Source organism: Podarcis melisellensis (assembly GCF_964234715.1).
Source record: "Podarcis melisellensis genome assembly, chromosome: 3".
NCBI classification, from domain to species: domain Eukaryota; kingdom Metazoa; phylum Chordata; class Lepidosauria; order Squamata; family Lacertidae; genus Podarcis; species Podarcis melisellensis.
In genome coordinates this window covers 59,552,438-59,571,068 of record NC_138530.1, presented here as the reverse complement: position 1 = coordinate 59,571,068, position 18,631 = coordinate 59,552,438, and the positions used below count along the sequence as shown (strand labels likewise).

Sequence of the window (18,631 nt, the reverse complement as noted above, 5' to 3'; positions counted from 1 at the left end):
GTCCATTGATGAACCTTTTCCAACTATACGATACAGATTGATTCCCCCTCCCGTCTCTTTATTCCATGTGCTGCTCTGAGGATTCTGCTGACACTCCCCTTCAGCCAATTTTGGGGCACTCAGGGAGAGGAGAAAAGGGAAGCCTCATTGCACAAGCAGAAGTCCTTGCTCAGGGCTTCCACTGACGGGGCTCATTAGGTGAACCCCACACACTGACCAATTGGCAGATTCAGCAGCCAGTCTGGTCAGCTTCTGCACATGGAACAGGAGGTGATGTTTCAGGCAGCAAAATGCATTGGACCAGCCCTAGCACCTGTACTAGTGATGTCTGAAGGTGTGCAAATTTTAATTGTTGTTAGGCCTAGATTTTAATCATTTGTGGCAAGCTCCCAAAATCTGGGCACTCAGCTACATTGGCCAGGAAAAAGTTCTTTATATACGTTGTTTATGCACTATAACACTGTGTGGCGTTTGCCCGTTCATTTAGAAACTGTCTGTACAGCAGGGAGAGAAAGGGTTAAAAATGTAGACCAATAGGGAAGCCGGAGGCGGAGCCTACCTGTTTATAAAAGGGCTTAGCCCGAGGTTTGAGTTAGTTGATGGTGGGTAGTTGGTTGGTTTTAGTGGGTTGGTTGGTTGGGAAAGGCAGTTGGAAAAGCGGTTGGCAGGCAGTTGGAAATAGAGAGACAGTTAGTGCAGTGGGTTCTTGTGTGAGGGGAGATAGAAGAGATAGAGACAGGATAAAATAAGACTAAGAAGGTAAAGAGTAACAACGTTTGGAATGCAGTTAACATTTGTTTGTGTCTCCAGTAAACTACACTCTTCTTTGTTACCTTGAGAACCTGGCTGAGACTAAGTGATTTTACCGGGGAGGACCTGGTTGGTGGCAGTGGATTAGTGGTGTATGGGTCAATAGTCCATGAGACAACCGGGAGCTCCATATGAACGCCACACACTGTGACACAGATGGCGCTGTGAGTTCTGTTTTTGCCAACCTCCTACAAAGTTTAGACAGGGCTTCCTAAAATAACAACTTTCGGGGTGTCCTGGTTTTTGAAATATGGCAACCCTAGTTTACAATGCATTTAACTGAAATGTTTCTTTGATGTGTCTAGATCCAGCATTCCCCCACCTCTCGCATTGGTGCATTAGAGGCTAAGCAAAAAGAGATCAGCTCTCCCTGCCTCTTTCCATGAACATTGCTGTTGCTGCCATTGTTGGATAAGGGAAAGGAGTTTGCATGGTCTGAGGGGCTCCATTATGATCATTTCTCCTCTGAGAGGAGACCTGGAAACTTATAACTGGACCCAAGCATCCAGCATCTCTAGCTGCAGCAGGTTTATCACATTGTCTTCAGTGGGCCATGCAGCTCAACGCTATGCATGTTTACTCATGTACTCAGAAGTAAGTCCCACTTTGTTCAAGACAGTGCATAGGATTTCAGCCTTAAGCGCAACTAAATCTTTCCAGATTGGGGATTATTAAGTGTGTGTGTGTGTGTTGTAGCAAACTTGCTAATAGAAAACAGTCCATCCATGCTTAATTTATTATTATTAGTATATAGAGTCAGCTCACAAATAAATCTGAACATTGACAAACTTTACTGAACCACAAGCTACAGTGATGGGGAAAGACAAGACACCATTTTATACCAACACAACAATTAAAAACTTTCCATAGAACTTCAGGGCAATTCACAGATGTCACGCAGCATGGAAAACCCATTTATTTTGCTCACATTGAACTTGGGACAAGATGTTTGCAGTTCAATGCAGTCAAGATGTGCTCATTTCCTGTCCACAAGGAGCTATAAGCGCACAGCTGTGACAATGTTGGTTGCTGTTGTGTTTTTGTCTTCTGCCAAGATCTGAGGGTCACACCTCTTCAGTCTCTTCTACCCTCATCATACTTTGCACCCTTTTAGCTCGTGCTCCATCCATCCATGGGAAGAACTTTGCTCATGCTGATCAGGCCATAGAAAATGAAAGAAGTAATAAATGCCAATCATTAAAGCTGGCCATTCTTTCCTATTAAAGATGCTGCTTTCACCAAGGAACACTCTGGCCAGAAATGTTTGGCAACATCCCAATTCTGAAATGACATGTGTGTAATTGACCTCAAAAATGCTGCTGTTTACAACTGAAATCCTCTGTGTGTTTTATACACATAAAGGGGCTTTGTGAGGAGAAAATGAACTGGGGTGTTGCTAGGCCCACACTGATGCCATGCTCCTCCACTGGCCCCATCCCTCCATTGATGCCATACCCCTCCAGCAGTCCCACCTCAACACTGCATCCCCCTACTGACTCCAGCCCCTTGTGCTGAGTGGAGGTTAGAGGAAAAGGAGTCGAGATCAATGGAGTTGCTAGTGAGATAGAGGCTACCAGAAGAGGTGGAATAAATGCAGAGGAATTTGACAAAGATAGTGAAGAGACAAAGGTATTGGGGCAGATTCAGAGGACTTGGCAAGCCCTAAAAAGTGAGATGGATGGATTTAGGGCTGAGAGGTGAGATAAATTGCCTTAGCACAAAAGCTGCTTTGTGCAATTTTGTCCACTGGAGATATTGCAAAACATTGCTATAGATGGGATCCTGTGGTGAGAAGAGCTCTAATTTCAATCGGTGTGCTGAGTCCACCAAGTGTCTTTGAGAAGAAGAGACTTTCTAGTGTTCTGAGGTTGCCTGATAGTTTCAGCACGCTAAGAATGGTTACATGCCACAATCCTTTCTGACCAACAGCATATGGGACTATTCGTCTAAGAGATGGGGAGGAACACCAAGGAGGGATTTGACATTGCTTAAAATGGAACACAGAGGAAGAGGCATTTAAAGTTTTAAGGCCTTAAAAAGAGCCGTAGACTTTCTGAAAAATGACGCACGTATGAAATGACCTGCGTCGCAACAGAGGAGCCTGTTTGTCAGAGTTAGGTACACTTAACAGCGTTGTTCTCAATGAATTATTTATAACCATCCATTTATTCATTCTTTCATTGTTCATTGTTCACTGCTCTCTGGTGCAAAACATAATGCAGTAAAACAAATAAAGCATGTGATGGTATCAGATGAGGTTGGAAGGACGAGGAGCTGGCAAGCCAGAGAAATGAAGCAAAGTGAAATAATGAGTGGTGTGGATTTTTTGTAAGCTGAGGTGTTATAAAAAGCTTGCACAACTCATTGTAGCCGTCAGGCAATCCAGCCTTCTGGAAAAATGATCAAACTGCTTCACCTGTTGTCCACTGCAATGCCTGTTGGATACACCTAAAATCTTAGTATGTGCAGTGGGTGAGAAGAATTAGCCTTTATGATGACATTGGAAGCCGGTTAACACTGTGCCCCATAGGCAGAATCAAGAGCCATTAATCCTAGTGCATGTTCCTAATTTATCAGTGCTACCTAACCTAACCGTGCATAATATGTAGCTGTTCCGTTTGCATATATAGGCACTGATTCATCTCTAATCCTGCTTTGTTCTACATGTCTTGTGACCTGAATCAGGATGTATTTTCCCATCCTCGTTAGATATGTGTATTACGTTCAATGGTGACTGGAGAAGCATAGCTATATGAAGCTACAAATTGATATACATGCACATTAACAGAGTATACATATCTTATTTTCTGGATTGAAAGGATAATCTTTTGTGAGAAGATGTTAAACCCAGCCACAGTTTCCAAAGCGTCCCCACCTTCAAGTTATCATTTAAGTAAATCGGTACTTTTTCATTTCTTAAAAAACAACCTATCATGCATGTTTCTTTTTATAGTGTGCATTTTTCTTATTTTATCTTCAGCAATTCCAACCAACCAAATACCTTTTTAAGTGAGGATTAGTATTCCTAATTCCTACAAAACCAACATGAAGATAAATTTCAAAACAATCATCCCTGTATCAGGGACCGCTCATCAATTATCTGTTTTAAGGAATTTTGATTGGCAACAAAAATATATAGCTTAAACCCAGCTCATTCCAAGCTCATTCATTGCACTGGTTAAATCACAATGCTATATCTTGTTTTGGGCTGTGTCCATTCAGTAATGTTGTCATGGTAACAGTGTTCCTAGCATTCTCCATTGAAGTCATTCGAATGGCCGAGGAACTGTGCAGGTAGCTGGCAGATCTCTGTGGACGAGGCATCATGCGACAGCAAAGCTGACTGTTGAAATGCCGCCTGAAGCTCTCACTGAGGAAGTAGAGGGCAAATGGGTTTACGCAAGAATTGCAGAAGCTGAGCACTCGGGCTACCAGTGTAACAACCATATGGCCAAGTGATGGGTCGATCTTCATGTAGTTGAAGGACCGGTACATGTATAGGACATGGGTAGGCAACCAGCATACTGCAAAAAGCCCAACGAAGACCAGCACAATTTTGGCCAGGCGCTTTCGTGTTTCCATCTAAAAAGAAGAAGTGAGCAGAAATAATCAGTCACAGTACAATGTTATGCTCCACATGAGCTTTCACAATGCATTCAGATACAGTTAGTAAAGTGAGTAGCATCAGAAGCCAATGAAACCCATTTGCATTAATAAATTCTAAGATGTTTTCAGGTACAGATACATTAAGCTGCATATTCTACTTTGTATCATCCTACTGTACAGTCATACCTTGGTTCTTGAACGGAATCCATTCCTTTTGACTTCCAAAAAGTTTGAAAACCAAGGCGTGGCTTCTGATTGGCTGCAGGAGCTTCCGGCACTCAATTGGAAGCCACAGAAGCCATGTCAGACGTTCGGCTTCCAAAAAAATGTTCTCAAACTGGAACACTTACTTCCAGGTTTGCGGCGTTTGGGAGCCAAAACAGACAAGTACCAAGGCGTTCAAGGACTGTATCTTTAATTTCACCAACTGCCTGTTAAAAGGGAGCATGGGGCATCCTTTGATGCAGTTCTTCCACCCATCCCAAAAAGGTCAAAGCACACCCTCTGCCAAACTTCTGTTAGAGCAGACATTTTCAACCTTGGGCCCCCAGATATTGTTGGACTACAACTCCCATCACCCCCAAGAATGGTCATGGATGATGCAAGTTGAGAGTCCAACACCTGGGAACCCAAAAATGAAGAAGTCTGCATTAGAGGAGACACACAGAGGCATAATTAGACACGAATCACTGTGTATGCAGCACTGGACCATCCAACAATTGATTATAGACTGATGAGAACTCAGTAGAGGGACAAAGGTAAAGAAATAGCCCTTTTCTGAGGGTTTCTTGCCATTTACAGGATAGTTTTCCATTGGCCTAAATAGCTCCAAAAAAGTGAAGTCCTGCAATTTTTTTATTGTGGAATAGTGCAGCACATTCTACTAATAACTATAGTCTTATATTAACTTTGTTCACAAATATGAGAATTTTATACAAATTTCATGCAAATTGTATTTGTCCAAATACATTATTCCACAGCCATTCCTCTTGGTACAAGACACATTGATTTGGGTGGACTTTACTTCTAATGAAGAGCGCTCAAAGCAGTAGCCTATAATAGCTGTGTGCAAATTATCTACAGTCCACTGGTTTGTGATCTATTTCCAATGCTTCCCTTAGGGCTGTATAAATTGCCTACTCCATCTGTTTTCATTTTCATGAAACCAATCACCATTACTAAAGGAATATCTACTCCTCTCATTAAACACGTAATTCAGACTTGTAAAAAGCAACAACTATTGTGTATCTTATTAGCTGGGGTAGGGAAAAGTGCAGCAGAGAAATCTGAAACACAATCAGTAATGGGCTCCAAACCAGAATATAACTGGAATCCAGGGGGGCCCTGACATCTAGGAGCCCTGCTAGACCTTTGCAGAAGCCTCTTGATGTTGACACAGAATATAATTTCATTGCTGTGCAGGGCTTAGGCACGAGGGGGATCACATTATACCCAGGCAAATCCTGCAATGGAAGCTACAGGAACCCGTGAAAATCCATTACAGGTTCAGACTAGTCTAAATTACAAAGTCCGGCAAGAATTCTGCCTTGAGCAAATATTTTTATCCTTCTTTCATTGGCATTCAGCAGACAGTCAATGTGGTGCAGTATTTCTCAAGCCGAGTTGATGGTGGAGAGGGAGTTGGCTCTCAGGGGTAATATATGAGCAACAATATAAGTAGGAATACCTTAGTAACCACTTAGTACTTTGAAATAATACGTGCCTGGCTTGCATGACCATAAGAGGTTCTAGCTTACATATGGGCCACTTACCTGTCTTTTAGATTGTGCACTGTTTTCTCCAGGCAGATTATGTGCACTCTTAATTAAAGTCCTTGCAATATGGTAATAGTAAACACTAATGATGGTGAGCGGGATAAGGAGGTATACCAAAAGTATCATCACTGAATGGATCCTTGGATGCAAATCATCCTTCAAGGGATACCGTATGCATTCTGTGAAACTGACGTTATCTGCGTCGTTGATGTTTGCTACTTCAGAGAATACTGCTTCAGGAACTGCTAGCAGAATGGATATTATCCAGATGGCAATAGCTTTGATACAGGTCCACAGGACTGCGTTGGGTGCTTGAATATCCATTGGATTGACAATTGCTTTGTACCTAAAAGCGTATGAGGGAAAATTAGAGTCAATTCTTTCTCAAAGAATGCAGCTTTTATTGAAAGGAGATGGCTTCCTGCAGTTAACAAATAGGAGCCTCGTATGTCCATTCAAGAGACCTGACGAGACATTCCCCATCTGCTTCTGTATTGCAGGAAGCGGGCAGAATTGGAAGCAGAGAAAGACACAGGGAAGAATGCAACAAATGAACAAGTGACTGGCTACAGAAAAGACATGTAGTCACCACATTTAGTAATGTATAGAAGGGTCTAATTGACTGGATATAAGGGGGATGTGGGTGGTTCTCCCACACAGGGCACCAAGTCAAAGAGGCACAAGACTGAGAATATCCATCATTAAGAAAACTCATTTGGGGGTTCCAAATTTCAGCCTCAGACAGGGTGCCATGCTACCAAAATTACCAAGGTCTATGCCTTTGTGAAATAATAATACAGTATAGTAGGACAAAGGAAGCTCAGACCATGGTCCACCAGTTCAGCATTGTCTGCACTAACTGGCAGCAGCTCTCAGGTGGGGATCTCTCCCAGTAGAACCTGGAGAGGCCAAGGACTGAACGAGGGACCTTCTGCCTGCAAAGCAGGGGCTCTACCACTGAGCTACAACCCTTCCCCTGGAAACTATGAACATGTGCAGAGTGCCACCTCTTCACCACTGAGTATCTTCTGACAGCCTTCCCACATTTGGGAGTGGGGGAGAAGATGTCGACATCATGGAACACAATGTTCAACTAGCCCTGATCTCCTGCTTATCCATTTTATTTTATAAATTAATCCTTTTTAAATTAAATACAAACATTATAACTAGTTTCCCTTTAGCACAGCTAACGCCAATAGTACAGTTGGCATTTGACTCACTTCAGGATGTTGAAATAATGCCATCGCAACCCTTCATGAAAATTCATTACATGGAGGACTAACCCCAGTTGATCCGTAAATTGGTCCCTAAGGACATGCATTTCAGCTTCACATAACAGAGACAAGCTCCCCCGCCCTCTGCAATTATTTCTACCCCAGTCTGGCAAGTGTAATGAAAACTATTTGTCTTCAGCCCTCAAGCAGCAAGTGCCTTCAAGCATTCTTTTCTTTTTCTTCCTCACATTTTTTATTTGCTTTTAAACAAAAACAAATACATTTTTAAACACTTTCCCAGTGGTAACAGATATGATTAATGATGTCCAGGAATTTGGAGCTGGAGATTTGTTCCTTTTATTAACCATTGTGCTAACCGATAAGCATGTTGATTAGATTAGGAAATCCCCTTAGTAAGTCTAAATCCCCATGTAAATCTAGACAGCCCTTTGCAGAGCGTTGTGGGAGAGAGGAAAAAACACAGGCTCCAAAATCTCGCATGCTCACAGGAGAGATGCTCTGGTGCCATACAAAGCCAAATAAGAACTCTGTCAAGAGTTGTATGCTTATCCAAGAGCACCACTTAGGAATAGCAGGGGCAGTGGCGTAGCGTGGGGGGTGCAGGGGGGGGCCAGCCGCACCGGGCGCAACATCTGGGGGTTAGGGTTAGGGGCGCAAATCCATGGGTTAGGGGGCGCAAATCCACGGGTTAGGGGACGCAAATCCACGGGTTAGGGGGCGCAAATTACTTGCCTTGCCCCGGGTGCTGACAACCCATGCTACGCCACTGAGAAGGGGAGACTTAAATTTCTGGCTAACGTGCTGGTTCTAAGGCCGGGCGACAATATGCATGCGACAGGCACAAATGCCATTTTATTACACAAAGGGACTGGACTGTTTGATCTGTGGTGAATGTCTGAGCACTGTGGAGTCTGTACATGTGGGGGGATAGTAGCCATAAAAGATGCTCTTATGTCTTCAGTTATTAGGGCTGTGTTCAGCCCTAATTCAGCCAAGGCCCTAAACCTGAGACAAACTGGGCTTATTTGGAGGGAACTGTGCCATGTTCAAGGCTGGTTGAGGCAGTGTTTCACTCCCCATAAAATGTGCATGCTCTTTCAGGGCTTGGAGTGGAATTCAAGGGTCCATGGTTGCCGGCTTTGTTCAGTCCGATTCTTCCTTATTTCTCTCCTTCCCGCACTACAAACCAACAAGCTCATAGCCATCCAGGGCTGTCATGTGGCAGGGCATCAAGCAGGGAGGAGAAGCAGGGATAAACGAAAAGAATACAGAGAAACCAGACGAAAGAGAAGCCTACTGGATGGCTGCATCTTTGTGCAGAAATGGGGGGTGGGTGCCTTTCCTGCCAGATCTCTCCTTCCCACCCTCTCTATAGAGTATCTGATCCCTCAGAATGCTGGTGTAATCCCTCCAGACCTTTTCCATATCCTATTTTAATTGTATACTAAAATAGCATTTATAAAAACCCTTTAAAAATCCATTAGCCTTGCCCCCTAATTGCTTCAGGGACAGATCTGGGATGGGTGGCTCCCAGTGAAAGACAAAATGGTCTGATCCAGGGGCCACAGATGGGGGCCACAGGGTGCATCAGGGGTCTGTGCACAGCCCTATTAATTATATCTAAAGGCCAAATTAAACAGGAAGTTATTCAGCTTTAGCCCTGGAATGTATGCTTTCTGCCCTCGCCCAAATAGTTGGGGGGGTGTAGCAAGCTGGGTCAAGTCTGTGGGAAAGGGGAGGGTGTCCTTAACTTGTAGGGGCTCCTGCACCAGCTAAAAATATAAATGACATAAACATGAGCCTTTCAGTCCTGCAGAGAATCTTGTCACCAAAACAAGGAATCCCCCACACAGATTGAAAACGGAAATGAAGCCCCGAGAGAAAAGCCTGTGCTTACTGTAGGAAGCCCAATCAGGCAGTTTGCTTTGCACTGCTGCAAACAGGTCACAGAAAAGGTCTGCTGTGTTCTGGAGATGACCATGTCATCTGCAGGGTGAGTGGCAAAAGACGAAAGGCTCATCAGCCACCCCACACAGCCCCTGGAAGCACCCCCTGCATAGGAGCCACAATGTGTTACTGTTCCTTCTCATTGGATTCTTATCTCATTATACATTATACATTATACAAAGACATTGGATTCTTATCTCATTAAATATGACAAAGCCATTTTCACCTTCTCACCCCTTGCTTTTTCCTGTAAGACCTTTTGCAGTCGTTAAGAGTCGTCAACAGGCTCATCACAGCTATCTGCCAATCAGCCATTCCCACCACCCTTCTGAGTAATACCCCTCCCCACCTTCTCACTATATAGAAGGGTCTGGTGACTTCTGTTTCAGTGTATCTGAAGAAGTGTGCATGCACACGAAAGCTCATACCAAGAACTAACTTAGTTGGTCTTTAAGGTGCTACTGGAAGGAATTTTTTTGTTCCTTCTCATGACTGGCATGACTACTTCAAAGCTGAGAAGCTAAACAAGTTCCTTACAGTGCCCTGAAGCAGACACGGTACATTGCAGAACAGGAAGTGAAAATGTTTCAGCATATCAGTGTTCCCCAGTGTGGATGCTACTCCGAATGCCATTAAAAAGTTTGATATAGTTGGCTGTGTGCACAGGCTCTTCCAATTGCATAGAGACGAATCAAGCGTCTTGAAGCAGACATGCTCAGATAAGCAAGATCAATGCCTATCTCCTAGAGACATAATTACTAGCGAAGAAGGTCAGCTCCGCATATCAGTTGCTTGCAAGCACAAATAGCTGAAAGGTGAGGCCAGTCATGGAGGAAATGCTGGTTTTCTAACCTTGTAATATTATTGATGCCATGGGACCATGTGACATGTTTCCTCTCTGGGCGTTGAAAGGGTCTGTGGCAGGTACAAGAATTTAAAAGGAGGAATGAGATAAAGTCTCCCTGTGATATTGCAGAATGCTGACGGCTAGGGCTGCGATAGTAAACAGGCTTGCCAAAGCAAATTGGTGGGGAGATTTCAGAGCCGTAGCCTGGATACATAGAGTGCCAGAATAAATGAAATGTGCAAAATATATCTGTTCTTCAGTGGAGATGAATTATTACCTATCTTTATTGAAAGAAGCTTGCTGTCTCCTTTTCATTTCCTTTTCTTCTTTCTGCTCACTCAGAAAGTGCAATACTCATTCACAGAGAAACAGATAATGCCACATAATATGTTTAGCATGTCGAGTACCTTAACAAGTGGAAACTGCAACAGAATTGCATTTGAGATTCCAGCCGGCCATGTTATAGGTTCCATTCAAGTCCCCCCCACACCCAATGTTTCTGTCCTACCCACAGCAGGCAGTGAACATTCCATACCCACTGAGCATGCTCAGTCTTTAGTAACCTGTTTGGGGGCTTCCTCCAACTTTTCCTCAACATGTTTTTGTTTTTGTACTTCTGCAGACCTCAGGATTCCCCCAAGCCTCCTAATAGACCTCCCTCTTGCTTGTGAGTGTTGCCGTTTTAGTTATATGGGGGAGTTTTGATAGGTAAGTGTATGGCTCCATTAAACAAATCCCTTACTAATGATCTCCAGAAGGGAAAACGGATGGTCAGTTTTCAGGATACTTTACTTAGAGTAGTTCTATAAACTCTGGAGGTTAATTTCTAAGTATACCCATTTTTACAAACAAATACATTTTCTGACCGGACACTTTTGAAGAACAGGGAAATTGCAGGGAAGTAACGCAACCCTGCTACCAGCACAAATAAATGATTTACTGGTATATGTTCATAGATAATCTGAAAGGGTTCATGTGAAATGGCTAGAGAAGTGGTTAGGTTCAATCAGTATTCATTTTTTGTGTGGAACTCCGTGCCTTTCCATTTCTCAATGAAATTGGCATTCAGATGGAGGCACATTTTTGATGAGTCATGGCTATGAATTCTAAATAGCATGGAAACAAAAGTGTAAGAATGTTTTCCCAAAAGGCTTGCAACACAGAAAATGTCCAGGACCAATTAATTAATAAGGAAGTGGGAAAGGAACATGTAAAGAATAATTAGGTCTACATATAAGTGAAAGTTAACAAAACAAAACAAAATGTATTTTGGATCTCATTTTGTCTGGAACATAATGTGAATGCCACTCAGCAAAAATGCCTGTCCAGCTGAATGACAATTTCATACTCCTATTGACAAAATGATTCTGTGGAGTTAGACAAAATCACCTTGTTTGGATTGACATTGGTTCTCCATTTTACAAAAAAAAACAAAAACAAAAAAAAGTGTCCAATAAAGGAAAGTATGAGATACTGTATTGAGCACTGTGAACTAAGGAGAAACTGGAAATAAAAAAATACCCCTGACTTTATTCCACTCCCCACGTGACAGTTCATAGAATCAAAGAATTGTAGAGTTGGAAGGAATCCCAAGGGTCAACTAGTCCAACCCCCTGCAATGCTGGGAACTCAGCTAAAGCATCCATGGCAGATGGCTAGCTAAATATGAAAAGCAGTTTCTGGGAGCAGGGAGAGGGGAGAGTGCTCTTTAATCAGGTTGTGCTTGCATACTTAAATAGGCATAAAGCTGGCCAGTATGAGAAGAAGGTGGACTAGGTGTGCTATTGGCTTGATCCAGAAGGATTCATCTTATGTTCTTAAACCTTGCTGGGTATTGCACAGCAACAAAATACCTCTGGGAGGACCACTTCCTGCATTATGCTGTATACAGAGAAGCTGGACCGCTTGGCATCTTGCAGTATTATCAACCATGAGAGCCTTCTGGGCTGCCTGGCAATACTAGAACTAGGAGGTGCAGTGTGTTGTGGAGGCTTCAGTCCTTTCTGGAGGTAAAAGCCCAGAAAATAGTAGTGGGGACCACAGTTCCATATCGTCATATTAATTTTTTGTTCTGACCTACATTGGATCCTTAGAGTGAAGAACAGGTAAGAAATCTTAGTAAGAAGAATTGTGATAAGGATAATACACAAAACTTTTGAAAGGCCATCCAGACCAGTGTTTCCCAATCTTTCCCCCCTTCCGACCTTGTTTCCTTCCCATGGCCCTCCCATGCCCCCCCCCATGGCTGCCCTCCCCCCAACAAAAGCCTGCCACCCTAACAAAAATCCTGGCTCTGTCCATGCCCCACACTGGTAGAAAGGTAGGTATTTAAATGTTTTGTTTTGTTCATACCTTTTAAAATATATACAAAATACAATTACACAAAATGATAGGAACATAATGAAATATTGTTGAATCAGGAAAACATAGAATCATGGAGCTGGAAGGGACCTCAAGGATCTTCTTTCTAGTGCAACCCCCTGCTATGTAGGAAACTCTGCTAAAGCATCCATGACAGATGACCACCCAACCTCTGCTTAGAAACCTCCAAGGAAGGAGAGTCCAGAACCTCCTGAGTGAAATCCATCTTCCATGTATCATAAAAAGTAAACAACGCTTATTTCACCCCAGTTATTTGACACAGAGGGGGAAATCTACAGATACAGTCTAAAAGGCGCACAGGGAGTTCTGTATATATGGGAGAATTTTAAAAAGCAAGTGGTCCTCACTGCCCTGGTGCAAAAAGATATTGTCATCTAGAGGAGTCCTGGCTGCCTAGATAAAATACTATAGCCCGCCGCATCCTTACCTGGGAGTAAGACACCCACTGAACTCAGTGCAACATTCTTCTGAGTAGACACTTAATTATTTACAAGATGCAAGTCAGCAGCACCAGACAACCCCGCTTGGCTAGGCGCTGGGGTGGATATCACCCTGCGCCCTGCAGAGCTGGGCTGATGCTGCCAATAGACCCTGCACCCCTCGGCAACATCCAAAGGCCCTGATCCACTAGATGCTGGGGGGGATTGCACCCTGTGCTTTGCAGAGTCAGGCCCACCGGGCCCAGCACTGGTGGCAGCAACAAGCAGCTCCAGCTCACCCAGCCCTACCGATTGCCACCCCACCACCGCACTTACTTGACCTGGGGGTTCTGGATCACAGGCTCTATTGCTCAAAATGGGAGCCTCAACAATTGCCTTCTCCTGCTGGAAACAAACCAGGACTGCTCCAAGAAAACCCACGTGGCAAAAAGGAGCTCTAGGCCCTGGTGGGGCACTCCCTTACTCACTTGTGATTGGCCAAGCAGATAGTCAGCCAATCAGGATTTAAATATACATGTATGATTTCCCCTCTTCACTTCTCACTTCCCTCTGTGACCCCCCCCCTAGCCTCATGCTGTGGCCCCCATTTATGCATTTTTCACCTGTGCCCTTCTTGAAATATCAGGGGGGGGCAGGGAGCCATATGGCTTCCGGTTGGGGAACTCTGATCCAGAGGTTTTGGGTATCATCAGCTTGACGTCAATACCAGGAAAGGTCCTTGAGGTCTGTGAGCACTTAGAAAAGGATGCTGTGATTACTATGACTTAACATGGGTTTCTCAAAAACAAGTCATGTCAGATGAATCTCATTTCTTTTTTAAAAAAAGAATGGATCAGGGGAATGCTGTGGACATGGAGTATCTTGATTTCAGTTAGGCTTTTGACAAAGTCCCCCATGATATTGTTGCAGAGAAGCTGGTAAAATGTGGACTGGATGAGGCAATGGTTAGGTGGATTTGTAGCTGGCTGACTGACCAAACCCAAAGAGTGCTTGTGTATAGTTCCTCATCATCCTGAAAAAAAAACTGACAAGTAGGGTGCTGCACATTTCTGTCCTGGACCTGTTGCTGTTAAATGTCTTTATAAATGACTATGATAAAGGAATTGAAGGCTGCACCTCCATCCTCTTGAAAACTGCCAGCTCAGCTTACCCTTGGGATCAGTTTAAGGTTGACAGAAAACCAAGGGCGGGAGACAGCTCCCCCAAAATAAAAGGGCTGGTTCTTTTTTCCATGTTGCCATATACTATGAATATGGTGATACTTCACTTACCCAGAAGAGAGCATGTGGCTGTCAAAAATAGAGCATCCAGGGGAGCAAGAAGATTTCACTCTTCTTGGTTTCCATTCATAACTTTTGTAAACATGGGTGTGCAGGGCATTTGGCCTCCTACAAGGCAGGAGTCCTTTTGGTATAGTAACACTTGGTTTCTGTGATAATGGCAATTTATAAATGACCTCTCGTTCTTTTTTGAAGGAGAATCACTAACTCACAATGTGGTGTGTGTGGTATATATTGTGCATGATGTTATTTTATTTTGCCTTTCAAAGTTCAGTTCTATGGTTTGCTACTTTGGAAAATACTTTTTTCTTTCAAAGGAAGTGGCCCCACAGTGTCTTCAAATATAGGCTGCAACCTCTTTTGCTACCTAAGCTACAGTTTGTTCAGCTTCAATAAGAAAGCAAGTTGGTGCCAGCACTGTTGATGAACCCTACTTGATGTACATGTAGCAAAATGCTTGCTTGGTCATTGCTGATCTTTGCCACTCTCCCTTGAGTCTATGTATATTCTTAATTCTGCCAGCCTCATAGGGAGTGAGATTCTTCTTTGCATTTAGGCAGTTGCATAAAGTCCTGAACACTAATGATTATTAACAACCTGGTTCGCTTTTTATATAAATGGGGATGGATGGTTTATATCCCAGTCCTTTGAGTATCGCACAGAACTCATTTCTGGTCATTAATTTCGACTCACACTGTGTTCAGATCAAGAGTGGAAGATTCCATTCCCAGTACATTGAAGAGCCAAATATTTCATAGAATCATAGCATTGGGAGGAATCCTGGGGGTCAGCTAGCCCAATATTCAGTGATGGATTGACAGAGCAAGATGCACTTGGTCATCCAGCCTTTGCTTAAATGCCTCCAGTGCAGGTAAGCCCACCACCTCCCAAGGCAGCCTGTTCCCCTGCCAAACAGCTTGTACCATTAGGACATTTCTCCTCAGTGCTGAGCCTATATCTTATTTCCTGTGATTTCTAATGATGGATTTCAGTTCTGCCCTTTTGAATGACAGGGGATAAATCTGTTCCATCTCATGCACGACAGCCTTCAAAATATTTGAAGACAGCTCCCCTTTAGGATAAACATTCCCAGCTCTTTAAAGTGTTCCTCAAAGGACTTTGTTCTGGACCTCTCACAGTCCTTTGGACACACTCCAATTTGTCAATGTCCTTCTTAAAAGGTGGCACCCATAATTGAACACAGCACTCCAGATTTGAAAGAAGGGTAAGAGCCTTCCTAATTCTTTGTGTCCTGCAGTCTGTTTACACCTGCGTCCAGTCAGATGCCTCTCGGATGCTCACATGCAGGGCACAAAGGCAACCACTGGCTCCTGTTTCTCCCCTGTAACACCTGGAGTTCAAAAGTGCACTTCCTCTAACTAGGGAAGCTCCATTTAGATATTGTGACTGATGGCCATGTTTCTTCATGCAGTTGTCAAGAGTCAGTGTGGTGCAATGGTTAGGGTGTTGGACTATGACCTGGAAGATCGGGATTCGAATCCCCACTCAGCCATAAAACTCACTGGGTGACCGCAAGCTAGTCACTATCTCTAAGCCTAACCTACCTCACAGGGTTGTTGCAAGGAGAAAAGGGAGAAGGAAGAACCATGTACACCACCTTGAGATTCTTGGAGGAAAATGTAGTATATAAACAAAGGATGAAATAAAATAAGCCAGGTGAATGAGCAAGCCCCATCCTTTGCCTCAGCAATTTCCACACATTGTGTGTGTGTGTGTGTGTGTGTGTGTGTGTGTGTGTGTGTGTGTGTGTTAAGAGATGCTTCACCTCCAAAGAAAAAATTAAGAATGGGATTGCTACAACATAAGCACAGCCACACAGGAGCAGTGGTCCATTTCCATCGTCTGTGGTTGATTAGTGGTCCAGAGAAGGACACTGCAGACCATGGGCAGCCAGCAGGTGCCTTTCTGATGCTGTGGGTTTTGAATGCCCATCAGCCTCAGGCAGTGGGACCAGTGATGGATGGGAATTCTGGAGAGCACACCTGCTGCACAGGGCCAGGTTCACCTCCTACACACCCCCTTCCCCTTGCAGTCAAGACGTGATCCAGTGCGCTGAGCCTTTAGGGAGGCAGAACTCTAATCCAGCCCTTCTTGGTGGGTAACCTTACATCTGAGCCACCATACTAAGTTTGAAGTCCTGCTCCGATGGCCATCTCAGCAGAGCATACGTGCCTTTAACAAGGGCCAGAAATTCGCCTAAGAAAGCGTTTTCCTTTACCAGAGACAGGAAAATTATTCACCCATTGGACTGGCTCTCGTGGAACTATGAAAGACAGGATACGCCGACCAGGACAAACGGAGATTCGTAGAATTGTGGAGTTGGAAGGGACCCAAAGGATCTTCTAGTCCAACCCTCTGCAGGAGTAGCCTAGGTGTGGGTTAAATGTGAAAGAATCTCTCTCTTCCTTTTCCCCCCTTCAGTCTTTTGTGGCTGGCAGTGACTTTCTTCCTCTCTGTGTCTCTCTGTACGGTTCTGCCAAAATAAATTCCAGCATTGCAGGGAGTTGGACTCGATGTCTTTCGTGGTCCCTTCCAAGTCTCCAGTTCTATGACTCTAAGACTGTTCGTCTGTCTGTCTGTCTGTCTGTCTGTCTGTCTCTCTCTCTCTCTCTCTCTCTCTCTCTCTCTCTCTCTCTCTCTCTCTCTCTCTCTCTCTCCCCGGGTGTCTCCTCTCCCGCCTGCCCCTCGCCTCGTCTTACCTGTCGGCGCTGAGGGCAGTGAGCGTGAAGACGGAGACGCCCACCGAGGTGAGCTGGATGGCCGGCAGCAGTTTGCAGCCCACCTCGCCGAAGAGCCAGTCCTCGAGGAAGAAGCGCGAGGCGTCGACGGGCACGCAGGTGAGCAGCAGCAGCAGGTCGCCGGCGGCCAAGCTGGAGATGAAGATGTTGGGTACGCTGCGCACGGCGCTCTTGCCCACGAAGATCTTCAGCAGGGTGGCGTTGCCCAGCAAGCCCACCGCCATGATCAGCAGGTACAGCGAGGGCACCACGCAGCGGATGATGAAGAGCGCCCGGGCTTGCTGCGACGAGGGCAGCCGCTCTGACGCCTGGCCAGGAGTCGGGTTCGCCTCGCCGCTGCCGTTGCCCTCCGCTGTCAGGTTGCCCCAGGCGGACGCGCTGCTGCCCAGCCCCGTCCAGCTGAAGGACATAGCCTCGCCCGTCGAAGGATCGGGGCTCTCTCCGGTGCCCAGACTTCTGCGCCTTCCCGCACCCCCAGACGGACAGGCACAGGACGATGTGTTCAAAGGCAAACCTGACTCTTCTTCCAAAGGAGTGCCCAGGTTTTGGACAACCCAGACGACCGTCGGGGCAAGCTTTTCTGGGATGCTTCTGCAGAAGGAAGTCCCTCCGGAGTCCCAAAGGCTTTCTGTTCAAGTAAGTGCTGTTTAGGTAGGATCTGAGTCAAGAAATCGGTATCCAGTCTGTTGGGTCTTTTGCGAGGTGAAGCAGGCGAAAAGAGTCGCGCGATTCTGCTGGGCGATGCTGGCGGCTCCTCTTTCTAGGAAAGCCTGGACGGCTCTGCTCCTCTCTCCAGAGCGTGGAGCAGCTGAGGTTGGACAGCTCCTGCCGGGCAGAAGCCGGGTTCTATTTTCCCTGCTTTCCGCGCAACACCAGCCCTTTATACGCGCGAGGGTCCGCCTCCGCGAGGAGGAGCGAACAGTTAGAGAAAAGCCACCAACTTGGTCTCTTGGCGCTGAATGGAGGGGGCGGCTCTCCGCCTTTGCGTAGCACCCAAGTTAAAGACAGAGGCTTTCCCCGCGACAGGGGCGGGGGAAGTGACCACAAGAGGCTGCAGCCCCAAAAGGTTTTCCAAGCTGCTGGACTTGCCTGGTCGAGTTTATGGGTTCGGGCATAACGGCACGTCTAAGGCTACAGCCCTTCTAGGCTCACTTTCCTGGGAGTAAGCCCTAGTGAACTCAGCAGACGTGGACAGCATGGCGCTTCCAGGCTCCGATCCTATGCATACTGCCTTGGAATTGACTTCTGAGTCAGCCTGCATAGGACTGGGCTGCAAAGCTCTGTAGGAATGTTCCTTGAGACCCCAAACTGACAGACACAAGAGTGCCGGGGTGACAGAGAGCGCCTGGCGGAAGGAGGCGCTTTTCAGCTTGAAGGTTCAAATGTCCGGGGGCGGCCAAGGAAATGGAGCTGTCCGTCTCTTGGTGCTGAAAATTACTCCGGAACCTCTCCCCGTCTTAGCTTTAAACTACAGTGGTACCTCAGGTTACATACGCTTCAGGTTACATACTCCGCTAACCCAGAAATAGTGCTTCAGGTTAAGAACTTGG

At 45.3% G+C, this 18,631-nt stretch overlaps 1 protein-coding gene across 1 annotated transcript; it reads right to left on the bottom strand.

The window, feature by feature from the left end:
• Window positions 1-1,527: 1,527 nt before the first annotated feature.
• On the bottom strand, window positions 1,528-17,919 carry NMBR (neuromedin B receptor). Its single transcript, XM_081906734.1, has 3 exons — window positions 17,043-17,919; window positions 6,189-6,537; window positions 1,528-4,392 (listed from the first exon to the last, which is right to left on the bottom strand). Exons 1-3 carry the CDS (start codon window positions 17,489-17,491, stop codon window positions 3,994-3,996), a joined length of 1,197 nt encoding a protein of 398 aa, XP_081762860.1. The 5' UTR covers window positions 17,492-17,919; the 3' UTR covers window positions 1,528-3,993.
• Between the last annotated feature and the right edge of the window lie 712 nt (window positions 17,920-18,631).